The sequence below is a fragment of the Pristiophorus japonicus genome, chromosome 12 (assembly GCF_044704955.1).
Source record: "Pristiophorus japonicus isolate sPriJap1 chromosome 12, sPriJap1.hap1, whole genome shotgun sequence".
Taxonomy (NCBI): Eukaryota; Metazoa; Chordata; class Chondrichthyes; family Pristiophoridae; genus Pristiophorus; species Pristiophorus japonicus.
This window is the reverse complement of record NC_091988.1, coordinates 108,957,562-108,976,864: the sequence shown is the minus strand read 5'-3', so window position 1 is coordinate 108,976,864 and position 19,303 is coordinate 108,957,562. Positions and strand designations below refer to the sequence as shown.

General features: G+C 57.6%; 1 protein-coding gene across 1 annotated transcript in view; it reads left to right on the top strand.

The window, feature by feature from the left end:
* The first annotated feature begins 11,458 nt into the window (after window positions 1-11,458).
* Window positions 11,459-19,303, top strand: part of efcab12 (EF-hand calcium binding domain 12) — a 287,344-nt gene continuing 279,499 nt past the window's right edge. The window contains exons 1-2 of the mRNA XM_070894837.1: window positions 11,459-12,166; window positions 12,998-13,201. Coding sequence (XP_070750938.1) covers window positions 11,459-12,166; window positions 12,998-13,201 — 912 coding nt within the window. The remainder of the gene's footprint in view (window positions 12,167-12,997; window positions 13,202-19,303) is intronic.

Sequence of the window (19,303 nt, the reverse complement as noted above, 5' to 3'; positions counted from 1 at the left end):
AGGAGAGTGGGTCACCTCAGTCCCAGGAGAGGGGGTCACAGTGCCAGGAGACGGGGGTCACCTCAGTCCCAGGAGACGGGGGTCACCTCAGTCCCAGGAGAGGGGGTCACCTCAGTCCCAGGAGAGGGGGTCACAGTCACAGGAGAGGGGGTCACAGTCACAGGAGAGGGGGTCACAGTCACAGGAGACGGGGGTCACCTCAGTCCCAGGGGTCTGGGGTCACATTCCCAGTAGAGGGGGTCACATTCCCAGGAGAGGGGGTCACAGTCCCAGGAGAGGCGGTCACCTAAGTCCCAGGAAACGGGGGTCACCTCAGTCGCAGGAGAGGGGGTCACAGTCCCAGGAGATGGGGTCACCTCAGTCCCAGGAGACTGGGTCACAGTCCCAGGAGAGGGGGTCACCTCAATCCCAGGAGAGGGGGTCACCTCAGTCCCAGGGGTCGGGGGTCACCTCAGTCCCAGGAGACGGGGTTCACCTCAGTCCCAGGAGACGTGGTCACAGTCCCAGGAGAGGGGGTCACCTCAGTCCCAGGGGTCGGGGGTCACATTCCCAGGAGAGGGGGTCACAATCCCAGGAGAGGGGGTCACCTCAGTCCCAGGAGATGGGGTCACCTCAGTTCCAGGAGAAGGGGGTCACCTCAGTCCCAGGAGAAGGGGGTCACAGTCCCAGGAGAGGGGGTCACCTCAGTCCCAGGGGTCGGGGGTCACCTCAGTCCCAGGAGACGGGGTTCACCTCAGTCCCAGGAGAGGGGGTCACCTCAGTCCCAGGGGTTGGGGGTCACATTCCCAGGAGAGGGGGTCACAATCCCAGGAGAGGGGGTCACAGTCCCAGGAGACGGGGTCACAGTCCCAGGAGACGGGGGTCACCTCAGTCCCAGGAAACGGGGTCACAGTCCCAGGAGAGGGGTTCACCTCGGTCGCAGGAGACGGGGGTCACCTCAGTCCCAGGAGAGGGGTTCACAGACCCAGGAGAGGGGGTCACAGTTCCAGGAGATGGGGGTCACCTCAGTCCCTGGAGCGGAGAATCACCTCAGTCCCGGGAGACGGGGGTCACCTCAGTCCCAGGGGTCGGGGGTCACCTCAGTCCCAGGAGAGGGGATTCACAGTCCCAGGGGTTGGGGGTCACCTCAGTTCCAGAGGTCAGGGGTCATAGTCCCAGGAGAGGGGGTCACAGTCCCAGAAGAGAGGGTCACAGTCACAGGAGAGGGTGTCACAGTCCCAGGAGACGTTGGTCACCTCAGTCCCAGGGATCGGGGGTCACATTCCCAGGAGAGGGGGTCACAGTCCCAGGAGACGGGGTCACAGTCCCAGGAGAGGGGGTCACCTCAGTCCCAGGAAACGGGGGTCACCTCAGTCGCAGGAGAGGGGGTCACAGTCCCAGGAGATGGGGTACACCTCAGTCCCAGGAGAAGGGGGTCACCTCAGTCCCAGGAGAAGAGGGTCACCTCAGTCCCAGGAGAGTGGGTCACATTCCCAGGAGAGGGGGTCACAGTCCCAGGAGATGGGGTCACAGTCCCAGGAGAGGGGGTCACCTCAGTCCCAGGAAACGGGGGTCACCCCAGTCCCAGGAAACGGGGGTCACCTCAGTCGCAGGAGAGGGGGTCACAGTCCCAGGAGATGGGGTACACCTCAGTCCCAGGGTTCGGGGGTCACAGTCCCAGGAGAGGGGGTCACCTCAGGCCCAGGGGACGGGGGTCACAGTCCCAGGAGAGGGGGTCACAGTCCCAGGAGAGGGGGTCACCTCGGTCCCAGGAGACGGGGGTCACCTCATTCCCAGGAGACGGAGGTCACCTCAGTCCCAGGAGAGTGGGTCACCTCAGTCCCAGGAGAGGGGGTCACAGTCCCAGGAGACGGGGGTCACCTCAGTCCCAGGAGACGGGGGTCACCTCAGTCCCAGGAGACGGGGGTCACCTCAGTCCCAGGAGACGGGGGTCACCTCAGTCCCAGGAGAGGAGGTCACAGTCACAGGAGAGGGGGTCACAGTCACAGGAGAGGGGGTCACAGTCACAGGAGACGGGGGTCACCTCAGTCCCAGGCGTCTGGGGTCACATTCCCAGTAGAGGGGGTCACATTCCCAGGAGAGGGGGTCACAGTCCCAGGAGAGGCGGTCACCTAAGTCCCAGGAAACGGGGGTCACCTCAGTCGCAGAAGAGGGGGTCACAGTCCCAGGAGATGGGGTCACCTCAGTCCCAGGAGACTGGGTCACAGTCCCAGGAGAGGGGGTCACCTCAATCCCAGGAGAGGGGGTCACCTCAGTCCCAGGGGTCGGGGGTCACCTCAGTCCCAGGAGACGGGGTTCACCTCAGTCCCAGGAGACGGGGTCACAGTCCCAGGAGAGGGGGTCACCTCAGTCCCAGGGGTCGGGGGTCACATTCCCAGGAGAGGGGGTCACAATCCCAGGAGAGGGGGTCACCTCAGTCCCAGGAGATGGGGTCACCTCAGTTCCAGTAGAAGGGGGTCACCTCAGTCCCAGGAGAAGGGGGTCACAGTCCCAGGGGTCGGGGGTCACCTCAGTCCCAGGAGACGGGGTTCACCTCAGTCCCAGGAGAGGGGGTCACCTCAGTCCCAGGGGTTTGGGGTCACATTCCCAGGAGAGGGGGTCACAATCCCAGGAGAGGGGGTCACAGTCCCAGGAGACGGGGTCACAGTCCCAGGAGACGGGGGTCACCTCAGTCCCAGGAAACGGGGTCACAGTCCCAGGAGAGGGGTTCACCTCGGTCCCAGGAGACGGGGGTCACCTCAGTCCCAGGAGAGGGGTTCACAGACCCAGGAGAGGGGGTCACAGTTCCAGGAGACGGGGGTCACCTCAGTCCCAGGGGTCGGGGGTCACCTCAGTCCCAGAGGTCAGGGGTCATAGTCCCAGGAGAGGGGGTTCACAGTCCCAGGAGAGGGGATCACAGTCCCAGGAGAGGGGCTCACCTCAGTCCCAGGAGAGGGGGTCACCTCAGTCCCAGGAGAGGAGGTTACATTCCCGGGAGAGGGGGTCACCTCAGTCCCAGGAGAGGGGGTCCCAGTCCCAGAAGTCGGGGGTCACCTCAGTCCCAGGTGAGGGGGTCCCAGTCCCAGGAGACGGAGGGTCACCTCAGTCCCAGGAGACGGGGTCACAGTCCCAGGAGACGGGTGTCACCTCAGTTCCAGGGGTCGGGGGTCACCTCAGTCCCAGGAGACGGGGTCCCAGTCGCAAGAGAGGGGGTCACCTCAGTCCCAGGAGAGGGGGTCACCTCAGTCCCAGGAGACGGGGTCACAGTCCCAGGAGAGGGGGGGGTCACAGTCCCAGGAGAGGGGGGGTCACAGTCCCAGGAGACGGGTTCACAGTCCCAGGAGAGGGGGTCACCTCTGTCCCAGGAGAGGGGTTCACCTCAGTCCCAGGAGACGGGGGTCACCTCAGTCCCAGGAGAGGGGGTCACAGTCCCAGGAGAGGGGGTCACAGTCACAGGAGAGGGGGTCATCTCAGTCCCAGGAGACGGGGGTCACATTCCCAGGAGAGGGGGTCACATTCCCAGGAGAGGGGCTCACAGTCCCAGGAGAGGCGGTCACCTAAGTCCCAGGAAACGGGGGTCACCTCAGTCGCAGGAGAGGGGGTCACAGTCACAGGAGATGGGGTCACCTCAGTCCCAGGAGACGGGGGTCACCTCAGTCCCAGGAGAGGCGGTCACCTAAGTCCCAGGAAACGGGGGTCACCTCAGTCGCAGGAGAGGGGGTCACAGTCCCAGGAGATGGGGTCACCTCAGTCCCAGGAGAAGGGTTCACAGACCCAGGAGAGGGGGTCACAGTCCCAGGAGATGGGGGTCACCTCAGTCCCAGGAGAAGGGCGTCACCTCAGTCCCAGGGGTCGGGGGTCACAGTCCCAGGAGACGGAGGTCACTTCAGTCCCTGGAGCGGAGAATCACCTCAGTCCCGGGAGACGGGGGTCACCTCAGTCCCAGGGGTCGAGGGTCACCTCAGTCCCAGAGGTCAGGGGTCATAGTCCCAGGAGAGGGGATTCACAGTCCCAGGGGTTGGGGGTCACCCCAGTTCCAGAGGTCAGGGGTCATAGTCCCAGGAGAGGGGGTCACAGTCCCAGAAGAGAGGGTCACAGTCACAGGAGAGGGTGTCACAGTCCCAGGAGACGTTGGTCACCTCAGTCCCAGGGATCGGGGGTCACATTCCCAGGAGAGGGGGTCACAGTCCCAGGAGACGGGGTCACAGTCCCAGGAGAGGGGGTCACCTCAGTCCCAGGAAACGGGGGTCACCTCAGTCGCAGGAGAGGGGGTCACAGTCCCAGGAGATGGGGTACACCTCAGTCCCAGGAGAAGGGGGTCACCTCAGTCCCAGGAGAAGGGGGTCACCTCAGTCCCAGGAGAGTGGGTCACATTCCCAGGAGAGGGGGTCACAGTCCCAGGAGATGGGGTCACAGTCCCAGGAGAGGGGGTCACCTCAGTCCCAGGAAACGGGGGTCACCCCAGTCCCAGGAAACGGGGGTCACCTCAGTCGCAGGAGAGGGGGGTCACAGTCCCAGGAGATGGGGTACACCTCAGTCCCAGGGGTCGGGGGTCACAGTCCCAGGAGAGGGGGTCACCTCAGTCCCAGGAAACGGGGGTTACCTCAGTCCCAAGAAACGGGGGTCACCTCAGTCGCAGTAGAGGGGGTCACAGACCCAGTAGGTGGGGATCACCTCAGTCCCAGGGGTCGGGGGTCACAGTCCCAGGAGAGGGGGTCACCTCAGTCCCAGGGGTCGGGGGTCACCTCAGTCCCAGGAGAGGGGGTCACCTCAGTCCCAGGAGAGGCGGTCACCTAAGTCCCAGGAAACGGGGGTCACCTCAGTCGCAGGAGAGGGGGTCACAGTCCCAGGAGATGGGGGTCACCTCAGTCCCAGGAGAAGGGCGTCACCTCAGTCCCAGGGGTCGGGGGTCACAGTCCCAGGAGACGGAGGTCACTTCAGTCCCTGGAGCGGAGAATCACCTCAGTCCCGGGAGACGGGGGTCACCTCAGTCCCAGGGGTCGGGGGTCACCTCAGTCCCAGAGGTCAGGGGTCATAGTCCCAGGAGAGGGGATTCACAGTCCTAGGGGTTGGGGGTCACCTCAGTTCCAGAGGTCAGGGGTCATAGTCCCAGGAGAGGGGGTCACAGTCCCAGAAGAGAGGGTCACAGTCACAGGAGAGGGTGTCACAGTCCCAGGAGACGTTGGTCACCTCAGTCCCAGGGATCGGGGGTCACATTCCCAGGAGAGGGGGTCACAGTCCCAGGAGACGGGGTCACAGTCCCAGGAGAGGGGGTCACCTCAGTCCCAGGAAACGGGGGTCACCTCAGTCGCAGGAGAGGGGGTCACAGTCCCAGGAGATGGGGTACACCTCAGTCCCAGGAGAAGGGGGTCACCTCAGTCCCAGGAAACGGGGGTCACCTCAGTCGCAGGAGAGGGGGTCACAGTCCCAGGAGATGGGGTACACCTCAGTCCCAGGGGTCGGGGGTCACAGTCCCAGGAGAGGGGGTCACCTCAGTCCCAGGAAACGGGGGTTACCTCAGTCCCAAGAAACGGGGGTCACCTCAGTCGCAGTAGAGGGGGTCACAGACCCAGTAGGTGGGGATCACCTCAGTCCCAGGGGTCGGGGGTCACAGTCCCAGGAGAGGGGGTCACCTCAGTCCCAGGGGTCGGGTGTCACCTCAGTCCCAGGAGAGGGGGTCACCTCAGTCCCAGGAGAGGGGGTCACCTTAGTCCCAGGAGAGGGGGTCACCTCCGTCCCAGGAGAGGGGGGTCATCTTAGTCCCAGGAGAGGGGGGTCATCTTAGTCCCAGGAGAGGGGGGGTCACCTCAGTCCCAGGAGAGGGGGGTCACCTCAGTCCCAGGAGAGGGGGTCACATTCCCAGGAGAGGGGGGCCAACTCAGTCCCAGGAGAGGGGGTCACCTCAGTCCCAGGAGAGGGGGTCCCAGTCCCAGGAGAGGGGGTCACCTCAGTACCAGGGGTTGGGGGTCACATTCCCAGAGAGGGGGTCACATTCCCAGGAGACGGGGTCACAGTCCCAGGAGAGGGGGTCACCTCAGTCCCAGGAAACAGGGGTCACCCAAGTCCCAGGAAAAGGGGGTCACCTCAGTCGCAGGAGAGGGGGTCACAGTCCCAGGAGGTGGGGATCACCTCAGTCCCAGGGGTCGGGGGTCACAGTCCCAGGAGAGGGGGTCACCTCAGTCCCAGGAAACGGGGGTCACCTCAGTCCCAGGAAACGGGGGTCACCTCAGTCGCAGGAGAGGGGGTCACAGTCCCAGGAGGTGGGGATCACCTCAGTCCCAGGGGTCACAGTCCCAGGAGAGGGGGTCACCTCAGTCCCAGGGGTCGGGGGTCACCTCAGTCCCAGGAGAGGGGGTCACCTCAGTCCCAGGAGAGGGGGTCACCTCAGTCCCAGGAGAGGGAGTCACCTCAGTCCCAGGAGAGGGGATCACCTCAGTCACAGGAGAGGGGGCCACAGTCCCAGGAGATGGGGTTCACCTCAGTCACAGGAAAAGGGGTTCACAGTCCCAGGAGACGCGGGTCACCTCAGTCCCAGGAGACGGGGTCACAGTCCCAGGAGAGGGGGTCACCTCAGTCCCAGGGTTCGGGGGTCACATTCCTAGGAGAGGGGGTCACATTCCCAGGAGAGGGGGTCACAGTCCCAGGCGACGGGGTCACAGTCCCAGGAGAGGGGGTCACCTCAGTCCCAGGAAACGGGGGTCACCCCAGTCCCTGGAAACGGGGGTCACCTCAGTCGCAGGAAACGGAGGTCACCTCAGTCGCAGGAGAGGGGGTCAGCTCAGTCCCAGAAGAGAGGGTCACAGTCACAGGAGAGGGTGTCACAGTCCCAGGAGACGTTGGTCACCTCAGTCCCAGGGATCGGGGGTCACATTCCCAGGAGAGGGGGTCACAGTCCCAGGAGACGGGGTCACAGTCCCAGGAGAGGGGGTCACCTCAGTCCCAGGAAACGGGGGTCACCTCAGTCGCAGGAGAGGGGGTCACAGTCCCAGGAGATGGGGTACACCTCAGTCCCAGGAGAAGGGGGTCACCTCAGTCCCAGGAGAAGGGGGTCACCTCAGTCCCAGGAGAGTGGGTCACATTCCCAGGAGAGGGGGTCACAGTCCCAGGAGATGGGGTCACAGTCCCAGGAGAGGGGGTCACCTCAGTCCCAGGAAACGGGGGTCACCCCAGTCCCAGGAAACGGGGGTCACCTCAGTCGCAGGAGAGGGGGGTCACAGTCCCAGGAGATGGGGTACACCTCAGTCCCAGGGGTCGGGGGTCACAGTCCCAGGAGAGGGGGTCACCTCAGTCCCAGGAAACGGGGGTTACCTCAGTCCCAAGAAACGGGGGTCACCTCAGTCGCAGTAGAGGGGGTCACAGACCCAGTAGGTGGGGATCACCTCAGTCCCAGGGGTCGGGGGTCACAGTCCCAGGAGAGGGGGTCACCTCAGTCCCAGGGGTCGGGGGTCACCTCAGTCCCAGGAGAGGGGGTCACCTCAGTCCCAGGAGAGGCGGTCACCTAAGTCCCAGGAAACGGGGGTCACCTCAGTCGCAGGAGAGGGGGTCACAGTCCCAGGAGATGGGGGTCACCTCAGTCCCAGGAGAAGGGCGTCACCTCAGTCCCAGGGGTCGGGGGTCACAGTCCCAGGAGACGGAGGTCACTTCAGTCCCTGGAGCGGAGAATCACCTCAGTCCCGGGAGACGGGGGTCACCTCAGTCCCAGGGGTCGGGGGTCACCTCAGTCCCAGAGGTCAGGGGTCATAGTCCCAGGAGAGGGGATTCACAGTCCTAGGGGTTGGGGGTCACCTCAGTTCCAGAGGTCAGGGGTCATAGTCCCAGGAGAGGGGGTCACAGTCCCAGAAGAGAGGGTCACAGTCACAGGAGAGGGTGTCACAGTCCCAGGAGACGTTGGTCACCTCAGTCCCAGGGATCGGGGGTCACATTCCCAGGAGAGGGGGTCACAGTCCCAGGAGACGGGGTCACAGTCCCAGGAGAGGGGGTCACCTCAGTCCCAGGAAACGGGGGTCACCTCAGTCGCAGGAGAGGGGGTCACAGTCCCAGGAGATGGGGTACACCTCAGTCCCAGGAGAAGGGGGTCACCTCAGTCCCAGGAAACGGGGGTCACCTCAGTCGCAGGAGAGGGGGTCACAGTCCCAGGAGATGGGGTACACCTCAGTCCCAGGGGTCGGGGGTCACAGTCCCAGGAGAGGGGGTCACCTCAGTCCCAGGAAACGGGGGTTACCTCAGTCCCAAGAAACGGGGGTCACCTCAGTCGCAGTAGAGGGGGTCACAGACCCAGTAGGTGGGGATCACCTCAGTCCCAGGGGTCGGGGGTCACAGTCCCAGGAGAGGGGGTCACCTCAGTCCCAGGGGTCGGGTGTCACCTCAGTCCCAGGAGAGGGGGTCACCTCAGTCCCAGGAGAGGGGGTCACCTTAGTCCCAGGAGAGGGGGTCACCTCCGTCCCAGGAGAGGGGGGTCATCTTAGTCCCAGGAGAGGGGGGTCATCTTAGTCCCAGGAGAGGGGGGGTCACCTCAGTCCCAGGAGAGGGGGGTCACCTCAGTCCCAGGAGAGGGGGTCACATTCCCAGGAGAGGGGGGCCAACTCAGTCCCAGGAGAGGGGGTCCCAGTCCCAGGAGAGGGGGTCACCTCAGTACCAGGGGTTGGGGGTCACATTCCCAGAGAGGGGGTCACATTCCCAGGAGACGGGGTCACAGTCCCAGGAGAGGGGGTCACCTCAGTCCCAGGAAACAGGGGTCACCCAAGTCCCAGGAAAAGGGGGTCACCTCAGTCGCAGGAGAGGGGGTCACAGTCCCAGGAGGTGGGGATCACCTCAGTCCCAGGGGTCGGGGGTCACAGTCCCAGGAGAGGGGGTCACCTCAGTCCCAGGAAACGGGGGTCACCTCAGTCCCAGGAAACGGGGGTCACCTCAGTCGCAGGAGAGGGGGTCACAGTCCCAGGAGGTGGGGATCACCTCAGTCCCAGGGGTCACAGTCCCAGGAGAGGGGGTCACCTCAGTCCCAGGGGTCGGGGGTCACCTCAGTCCCAGGAGAGGGGGTCACCTCAGTCCCAGGAGAGGGGGTCACCTCAGTCCCAGGAGAGGGAGTCACCTCAGTCCCAGGAGAGGGGATCACCTCAGTCACAGGAGAGGGGGCCACAGTCCCAGGAGATGGGGTTCACCTCAGTCACAGGAAAAGGGGTTCACAGTCCCAGGAGACGCGGGTCACCTCAGTCCCAGGAGACGGGGTCACAGTCCCAGGAGAGGGGGTCACCTCAGTCCCAGGGTTCGGGGGTCACATTCCTAGGAGAGGGGGTCACATTCCCAGGAGAGGGGGTCACAGTCCCAGGCGACGGGGTCACAGTCCCAGGAGAGGGGGTCACCTCAGTCCCAGGAAACGGGGGTCACCCCAGTCCCTGGAAACGGGGGTCACCTCAGTCGCAGGAAACGGAGGTCACCTCAGTCGCAGGAGAGGGGGTCAGCTCAGTCGCAGGAGAGGGGGTCACCTCAGTCCCAGGAGAAGGGGGTCACCTCAGTCCCAGGAGAAGGGGGTCACCTCAGTCCCAGGAGAAGGGGTCACAGTCCCAGGAGACGGGGTCACAGTCCCAGGAGAGGGATTCACCTCAGTCCCAGGAGACGGAGGTCACCTCAGTCCCCGGAGCGGAGAATCACCTCAGTCCCGGGAGACGGGGGGTCACAGTCCCAGGAGAGGGGGTCACCTCAGTTCCAAGAGAGGGGGTCCCAGTCCCAGGAGACGGGGGTCACCTCAGTCCCAGGAGAGGGGGTCACCTCAGTCCCAGGAGAGGGGGTCCCAGTCCCAGGAGACGGGGGTCACCTCAGTCCCAGGAGATGGGGTCACAGTCCCAGGAGAGGGGGGTCATCACAGTCCCAGGGGTCAGGGGTCACCTCAGTCCCAGGAGACGGTATCCCAGTCCCAGGAGACGGGGGTCACAGTCCCAGGAGAGGGGGTCACCTCAGTCCCTGGAGACGGGGTCACAGTCCCATCCCAGGAGAGGGGGTCACAGTCCCAGGAGACGGGGGTCACAGTCCCAGGAGATGGGGTCACCTCAGTCCCAGGAGACGGGGTCACAGTCCCAGGAGAGAGGGTCACCTCAGGCCCAGGGGACGGGGGTCACAGTCCCAGGAGAGGGGGTCACAGTCCCAGGAGAGGGGTTCACCTCGGTCCCAGGAGACGGGGGTCACCTCAGTCCCAGGAGAGTGGGTCACCTCAGTCCCAGGAGAGGGGGTCACAGTCCCAGGAGACGGGGGTCACCTCAGTCCCAGGAGACGGGGGTCACCTCAGTCCCAGGAGAGGGGGTCACCTCAGTCCCAGGAGAGGGGGTCACAGTCACAGGAGAGGGGGTCACAGTCACAGGAGAGGGGGTCACAGTCACAGGAGACGGGGGTCACCTCAGTCCCAGGGGTCGGGGGTCACCTCAGTCCCAGGAGACTGGGTCCCAGTCGCAAGAGATGGGGGTCACAGTCCCAGGAGACGGGGGTCACAGTCCCAGGAGAGGGGGTCACCTCAGTCCCAGGAGACGGGGTCACAGTCCCAGGAGAGGGGGGGTCACAATCCCAGGAGAGGGGGGGTCACAGTCCCAGGAGACGGGTTCACAGTCCCAGGAGAGGGGGTCACCTCAGTCCCAGGAGACGGGGGTCACAGTCCCAGGAGAGGGGGTCACCTCAGTCCCAGGAGAGGGGGTCACAGTCCCAGGGGTCGGGGATCACATTCCCAGGAGACGGGGTCACAGTCCCAGGAGAAGGGGTCACAGTACCAGGAGACGGGGTCACAGTCCCAGGAGAGGGGTTCACCTCAGTCCCAGGAGACGGGGGTCACCTCGGTCCCAGGAGAGGGGGTCACAGTCCCAGAAGAGGGGGTCACAGTCACAGGAGAGGGGGTCATCTCAGTCCCAGGAGACAGGCGTCACATTCCCAGGAGAGGGGCTCACAGTCCCAGGAAAGGCGGTCATCTAAGTCCCAGGAAACGGGGGTCACCTCAGTCGCAGGAGAGGGGGTCACAGTCACAGGAGATGGGGTCACCTCAGTCCCAGGTGAAGGGGGTCACCTCAGACCCAGGAGACTGGGTCACAGTCCCAGGAGAGGGGGTCACCTCAGTCCCAGGAGACGGGGTTCACCTCAGTCCCAGGAGACGGGGTCACAGTCCCAGGAGAGGGGGGTCACCTCAGTCCAAGGGGTCGGGGGTCACATTCCCAGGAGAGGAGGTCACATTCCCAGGAGAGGGGGTCACCTCAATCCCAGGAGACGGGGTCACAGTCCCAGGAGAGGGGTTCACCTCAGTCCCAGAAGAGAGGGAGACAGCAGCGATCGGGCGGGGTCGCATGGCAGTGGAGCGGATAACCTCATTGGGTTACAGCCGTGTCAATCACATTAGAGCAGCTCGCGGGCCGCCCCTTGTCGCCAAGGGCAATGAGGGGCGGGGCTTGAGGCTGTGCCTGGTTACCATGGCAACCCGCGGCACCGCAGCGCCGAGCCTTTCCTGAAAATGGGCCCGGGGGATCAGGGTCTGAGGGATCGGGGTCCGGGGGATCAGGGTCTGAGGGATCAGGGCCCGGGGGATCGGGGTCCGGGGGATCAGGGCCCGGGGGATCAGGGTCTGAGGGATCAGGGCCCGGGGGATCAGGGTCCGGGGGATCGGGGTCCGGGGGATCAGGGTCTGAGGGATCAGGGCCCGGGGGATCAGGGTCTGAGGGATCAGGGCCCGGGGGAGGTTGATCAGAGGGTGGGGGATCGGCTGTGGGACCGGAGCACGGCGGAGGGTAAGAGGAGCCCGAGGAAGTGGGGATCGGCCCCGGGCTTGGCTCCTGGGGTCCCGGGGCCGTGGCCCCGCCGCCGCCGGGCTTTGATCCAATCTCACCTCCTGCGAGTGGCATCGAGGATTTTCGGCCCCCCGAAGTGCCGGATCAGGGTGATCACGGCAGCCCCTGCTCCGGCCCGGCACCGACCCCGGCCTTGGCCCCAGGCCCTGTCCCCGGCCAAGGCCGACCAGAGGGAGCCGGAGCCGGACAGGAAGTGGGGTGAGGCAGACTACGGTCTGTGGATGGCGGCCAGGAAGCGGCAGAGGGCCGAGCTGGAGGCCATGGCGGATCTCCAGATGTGGATCAACAGCAAGAACTCGGCCAATGACCTGGAGCTCCGCGTCCTGGAGAACCTGGAGAGGTCGAAGGCCCGAGCCCCGCCGACCGAGCCCGAGGTCAGTGGACTGAATCCGGCACAAGGCTCTGTGCTATAGAAAACCCTGCATCCCATTCCCTGCGCCGGACCCCAAGAACCCCTTCCCGCACAGGACCCCAGGAATCCCTGCCCGGATCCGAGGAACCCCCTGCCCAGGAACCCCTCCTCCCCCCCCAGGACCACCCCTCCTCCGTACAGGACCCCAGGAACCACCACCGCCCATGACCCTCGCTGCCCTGGGACCCAAGACCCGTACCCCCCGCCTCCACCCCAACCCTCTTTTCGGACCCCACCCCAGACTCCTCGCACGCCACATCCTCAAATCACCTTCACCCCCACTCCCCTACCCCTGGACTCACCACCCCTGGAACCACAACTGCTCCCCCCGCCCCCCAATGTGCTCTCGCCTATTTGCAAGGGATTGAGCTGTGCAGGCGAGCCGAGCATTTTTTTTGCATCAAGATGTGTAGGGTATAATTTTGAAGGGTGCCCACCATCCATCTCGTGTGACCACTGCATTCAGCACTGGAAGGAAGTACTCCTGCCGTACAGAAGCCCCTCCCGTGTAGCTTATTGGCAAATGGACATAAAGGAAATGGAGGTGATCTGTGGATAAGCACTTACTCCTCAAGCTATGTGTAATTACCAGCCTCGGGTGTTCGACGGAGCCTGCTGCCCAGGTTTGATCCACTGTCTGCACTGATCTCAGTGGGGATAGCAGGTGGGCACTATGTTTGACTTTAGACAGGGGGAACATCAACAAAGGTTCCTGCTCCCAATTTGTAACATTAATTAAAAGTAATAATTCACCTATTGTGCTGATAAAATAATTTTGACACGTGTATTGCAGAAAAGCACATCGCAGCAGAAAAGGGCATCCAGCAAGTTTCATGGCATCATTCCATTGATTGATCAACCCACTCTGGAGCCAGTAAAGCTACTCCATGAATATTTAGATAAAAAAAAGCTGAGATTTGTGGACTTCTTCCGAAGCAGCGATAGAGGAAAGAAGGGGAAACTCTCAAAAGATGACCTCGTGGTGATGTTTGAAAAGGTGAGCATAGTCACATGAGGGGTTTGGATTAATGAGAGGATGTAACAAGATCATGCCCTTGAATTTCCAAAACGTATTCCCAGTAGATGGGATACCTCACTGGGAGTGTATATATATTCGGTAACGCACAGTGTTTTATTAGTCATACCAGCTACACACAATGTAACAAATCTGTGTCGGTGTTCACCATTAAAATGGTAAATCTTTAAAGTGTGTTTCTTCTAATCAGCTGAGAGTGGTTACAGAGCCATCTAAAAAATAACACAAGTCCTTGTAACAAAAACTAACATTCTGCAAAGAGGTGTTTCGAGCCCCTGTACTGATTTTAAAGGTAATGGCACCATTGTGTATCGGAACTAAAACCAGCAGGCAGTGCTTTCACTGGTCTGGAGTTACTACAGCAATACCACTTCAAGAATTTGATATCAATACACAGCCACATCTATAATTCATTATATTTTATGTATGATATTGTTTCCTATGTCATAATGGAAACCCCCCATGTGAACATGTCAGAATGTAAAAATCTCCTGCAAACATTTTCTAAGAGGGAAAGACTTTATTAAGCTACGATCTAAAGGCTGCATAGAGGGTTTCCCATTGGAAATCCCATTATATATATATTGCAGAAAGAGGAGCAGCAGGAGACTCTGAGGGAACGGATCAATCAGCCATAACATTGTGGTACCAAAGTTTCAGAGTCAGGATAGGCCTGGGGTGGCCCTGCAGTATGCACCTAGCACCTTCTTGCAAATCACGATAGCATGTTGTGTGCTTCAAAGCTTTGCAATCAGGGAAAGACTTGGTAGAACTTTGTAAAGGACATCAGACAGTTTACGATGACATTGCTGATGCTGTTGACCCAGCTCATGAAGAACACGCTATATAAATCCAAGTCTTTTTCTTTGTTAAGGTTCAGGATCAGGATGTGATGCAGTAAGTGTCTGCAGCTCGAGGAACTTCAGCTCCGTGCTGATGAGCTGGAGTCTGAGCTTCAGACACTGCGATACATCAGGGAGGGGGAGAGTTACCTGGACGCTGTGTTCCAGGAAGCAGTCACATCCATCAGGTTAAATAATTCAAACTTAGTCCATGGCCAGGGACAAGAGGGTGTGACTACGAGTGAGGCAGGTATGAGGATCCAGAAGGTGGCATTGGAGGAGTCTCAGCCTTTGCAATTATCCAACAGGTTCGAGGCTCTTGCTCCCTGTGTGGACGAGAGCAGGGACTGCAGGGAGGATGAGCAAACTGACCACAGCACCGTGGTACAGGGGACCATTCAAATTGGGGGAGTAAAAAGAAATGTGGTAGGGGACAGTATAGTTGGGATAGATACTGTTCTCTGCAGTCGAGAGCGTTAATTCCCGAAGGCTGTTGCCTACCAGCGTTAAGGACATTTCCTCTGAGCTGGAGAGGAACTTGGAGTGGGAGGGGAAAGTTCCAGTTGTCGTGGTCCATGTCGGTATCAACGACATCGATAGGACAAAGAAAGAGGTTCTGCTGTGCGAGTATGAGCAGCTAGGGACTAAATTAAAAAGAATGATAAAGATAATCTCGATTACTACCTGAGCCATGAGCAAATTGGCATCGGGTAAATAAGATCAGAGAGATGAATGCGTGGCTCAAAGATTGATGTGGGAGAAATGGGTTTCGATTCATGGGGCACTGGCACCAGTACTGGGGAAAGAGGGAACAGTTCCGTTGGGACGGGCTTCACTTGAATCATGCGGGGACCAGTGTCCTGGCGAATTGAATAACTAGGGCTTCAAACTAAAAAGTGGGGGGAGGGTTCAGGTGAGGGGAAATTTAAAGAGTCAAAGAGAAAGGAGAAGGCAATAGTGCAGGGTAGCTACATGGGTAATGATAACCAGAGTGTGACAGGAAGGGACAGAGAGTATAAATATAAGAGTGCATCAGAAAGTTGGGTCAGAGTAGGGAAAAATGGTAAAAATACAAAATTAAAAGCTCTTTATCTGAATACACATAGAAACATAGAAAATAGGTGCAGGAGCAGGCCATTCAGCCCTTCTAGCCTGCACCGCCATTCAATGAGTTCATGGCTGAACATACACGCAGCATTCGTAACAAAATAGATGAGTTGACAGCACAAATAGAAATAAATGGGTATGATCTGATATCCATTACAGAGACTTGATTGCAAAGTGACCAAGGCTGGGAACTGAATATTCAGGGGTACTTGACATTTTGGAAGGATTGGCAGAAAGGAAAAGGAGGTGGGGTAGCTCTGTTAATAAAGGATGAGATCAGTGCAGTAATGAGAAATTATATTGGCTCAGAAGCTCAAGGTGTAGAATCAGTTTGGGTGGAGATAAGAAATAATAAGGGAAATAAGTCACTGGTGGGAATAGTCTACAGGCCCCCTAACAGTAGCTACAGTGTCGGACAGAGTATAAATCAAGAAATAATGGAGGCTTGTAAGAAAAGTGCGGTAATAATCATGGATGATTTTAATTTTCATATAGATTGGACAAAGCAAATTGGCAAAGATAGTCTTGAGGATGAGTTCATAGAGTATATTCGGGATGGTTTCTTAGAACAATACCTTGTGGGACCAACGAGGGAGCAGATGATTTTAGATCTGGTAATGTGTAACGAGATAGGATTAATTAATGATCTCATAGTAAAGGATCCGCTAGGGAAGAGTGATCATAGCATGTTAGAATTTCAAATTCAGTTTGAGGGTGAGAAACTAGGGTTTCAAACTAGTGTCCTGAACTTAAATAAAGGCAATTACAAAGGTATGAAGACAGTTGGCTAAAGTGGACTGGGAAAATAAATTAAAGGGTAAGATGGTAGAAAAGCAGTGGCAGATATTTAAGGAGATATTTCATAATTCTCAGCAAATATATATTCCAGTGAGAAATAAAGACTAAGAGAAGAATGAACCATCTGTGGCGAACAAAGGAATGTATTCCAGCCTGTTAAGAGAAGCAAAAGAGGAAATAGTAGAGGCTCTGACCATCATTTTACAGTCCTCTCTGGCACCTTTGTTTAAAAAGGGAGAAAGGGATAGACCGAGTAATTACAGGCCAGTCAGCCTAACCTCAAGGTGGGAAAATTATTGGAAAAAATCTTGAGGGACAGGATAAATCTTCATTTGGAAAGATACAGATTAATCAAGGACAGTGAGCACGGATTTGTTAAGGGAAGGTCATGTCTGACTAACTTGATTGGATTTTTCGAGGAGATATCACAGATAGTCGATGAGGGCAGTGAGTATGATGTTAGTGTATATGGATTTTAGCAAAGCTTTTGATATGGCACATGGCAGACTGGTCACGAAAGTAAAAGCCCATGGGATCCAAGATAAAGTGGCAAGTTGGATCCAAAATTGTCTCGGAGGCAGGAAGCAAAGGGTAATGATTGATGGATATTTTTGTGACTGGAAGGCTTTATCCAGTCGGGTTCCGTAGGGCTCAGTGCTTTGATGCTGGGGATATTGGCCTGATCGAGGACACTAACGTTGGTGCGTCTGTCCTCCCAGCGGATTTGCAGGATCTTGCGGAGACATCGTTGGTGGTATTTCTCCAGCGACTTCAGGTGTCTACTGTACATGGTCCACGTCTCTGGGCCATACAGGAGGGCGGGTTTTCACTGCAGCCCTGTAGACCATGAGCTTGGTGCCAGATTTGAGGGACTGATCTTCTATAACAGTCTTCCTCAGGTGGCTGAAGGCTGCGCTGGCGCACTGGAGGCAGTGTTGAACCTCATCGTCGATGTCTGCTCTTGCTGATACTAGGCTCCCAAGATATGGAAAATGGTCCACTTGATAAAATGCAACATCCCCACCGACACCTGGGAGTCCCTGGCCAAAGACTGCCCTAAGTGGAGGAAGAGCATCCGGGAGGACGCTGAGCACCTCGAATCTCGTCGCTGAGAGCATGCAGAAATCAAGCGCAGGCAGCGGAAGGAGCTTGCTGCAAGCCAGACTCCCCACTTACCCCTTTAACGACTGTCTGTCCCACCTGTGACAGAGACTGTGGTTCCCTTTTTGGACTGTCCAGTCACCTGAGAACTCACTTTTAGAGTGGAAGCAACTCTTCCTTGATTTTGAGGGACTGCCTATGATGATGAGTGCTGGGTCCCTTGCTTTTTGTGGTATGTATCAATGACTTGGACTTGAATGTTGGTGGTATGATTAAGAAGCTTGCAGATGACATTAAAATAGGCTGTGTGGTTCATAATGAAGAAGAAAGCTGCAGACTACAGAAAGATATTAATGTACTGGTCAGGTGGGCAGAACAGCGGCAAATGAAATTCAACCTGGAGAAGTGTGAGGTAATGCATTTGGAGAGGTCTAACAAGGCAAGGGAATACACATTAAATGGTATGACACAGAAAAGTGTAGAGGAACAAGGGGACCCTGGAGTGCAAGTCCACAGATCCCTGAAGGTAGCAGGCCAGGTAGATAAGGTGGTTAAGAAGGCATACAGAATACTTGCCTTTATTAGTCGAGGCATGGAATAAAAGTGCAAGGACGTTATGCTCGAACTGTATCAAACACTGGTCACCACATTACAGGAAATATATAATTGCACTGGAAAGGGTGCAGAGGAGATTTGCAAGAATGTTAACTGCACTGGAGAATTTTGGCTATGAGGAAAGATTGGGAATGCTCGGTCTGTTTTCTTTGGAACAGAGGAGGCTGAGGGGAGACCTGATTGAGGTGTATAAAATTATGAAGGGTCTGGATGGAATGGATAGGAAGGACCTGTTTCCATTGGCAGAGGGATCAACAACCAGGTGGCAAAGATTTAAAGTAATTGGGAGGAGGGATAGAGGAGACGTGAGGGCAAATTTCTTCACCCAGAGGTTGGTGAGGGTCTGGAACTCAGAGAGGCAGAAAGCCTCACTACATTTAAAAAATACTTGGATGTGCACTTGAAGTGCCGTAACCTACAGGGCTATGAACCAAGAGCTGGAAAGTGGGATTAGGCTGGATAGCTCTTGGCTGGCTGGCATGGACACGATGGGCCGAAATGGCCTCCTCCAGTGCTGTAAATTTCAATGATTAAAGATTGTATCAAATTGAAAACAAAGACATACAATGTTCGAAAAATTAGTGGTAAGTCAGAGAATTTGGAAATTTTAGGAACCAGCAAAGGAAGACTAAAAAAGGAGAGAAGATGGATTATGAGAGTAAACTAGCAAGAAATATAAAAACAGACAGTAATAGCTTCTACAGGTATGTAAAATGGAAGAGAGTGGCTAAAGTAAACGTTGGGCCTTTAGAGGATGAGACTGGGGAATTAATAATGGGAAACAGGGAAATGCATCCTTGGGTCTTAAAAGAAGTAGCTGCAGGGATAGTGGATGCATTGGTTGTAATTACCAAAATTCCCTGGATTCTGGAGAGGTCCTAGCGCTTTGGAAAACTGCAAATGTAATGCCCCTATTCAAGAAAGGAGGGAGATAAAAACAGGAAACTATAGACCAGTTAGCCTAACATCTGTCATTGGGAAAATGCTGGAGTCCATTATTAAGGAAGTAGTGGCAGGAGATTTAGAAAATCATATAATCAAGCAGAGTCAGCACGGTTTTATGAAAGGGAAATCATGTTTGGCATTCAACAAGGTGCCACATAAAAGGTTGCTGCACAAGATAAGAGCTCACGGGGAAAATGTGAGGTTATCCACTTTGGCAGAAAAAGTGGGGGAAGTGGGACCTGTAGAAAAGGGACGATCTGCACTTGGGCAGGACTGGAGCTGATGTCCTGGGGGTAAAATTTGCTAATGCAGTTCGGGAGTGTTTCAACTAATATGGCAGGGGGATGGGAACCAATGCAGCGAGACAGGGCGAAGTAATATGGAGTCAGAAACAGATGGTAGAAAGGTAAAAAGCAATAGTGGAAGGCTGAGTAAACAAAGGCAAGAAACAAAAAGGGCCACACTACATCATAATTCTAAAAGGACAAAGGGTGTTAAGACACAAAGCCTTCAGGCTTGTTTTTTTTAATGCAAGGAGTATCCGTAATAAGGTGGATGAATTAACTGTGCAAATAGATGTTAACAGATATGATGTGATTGGGATTACAGAGACATGGCTCCAGGATGATCAGGGCTGGGAACTCAACATCCAAGG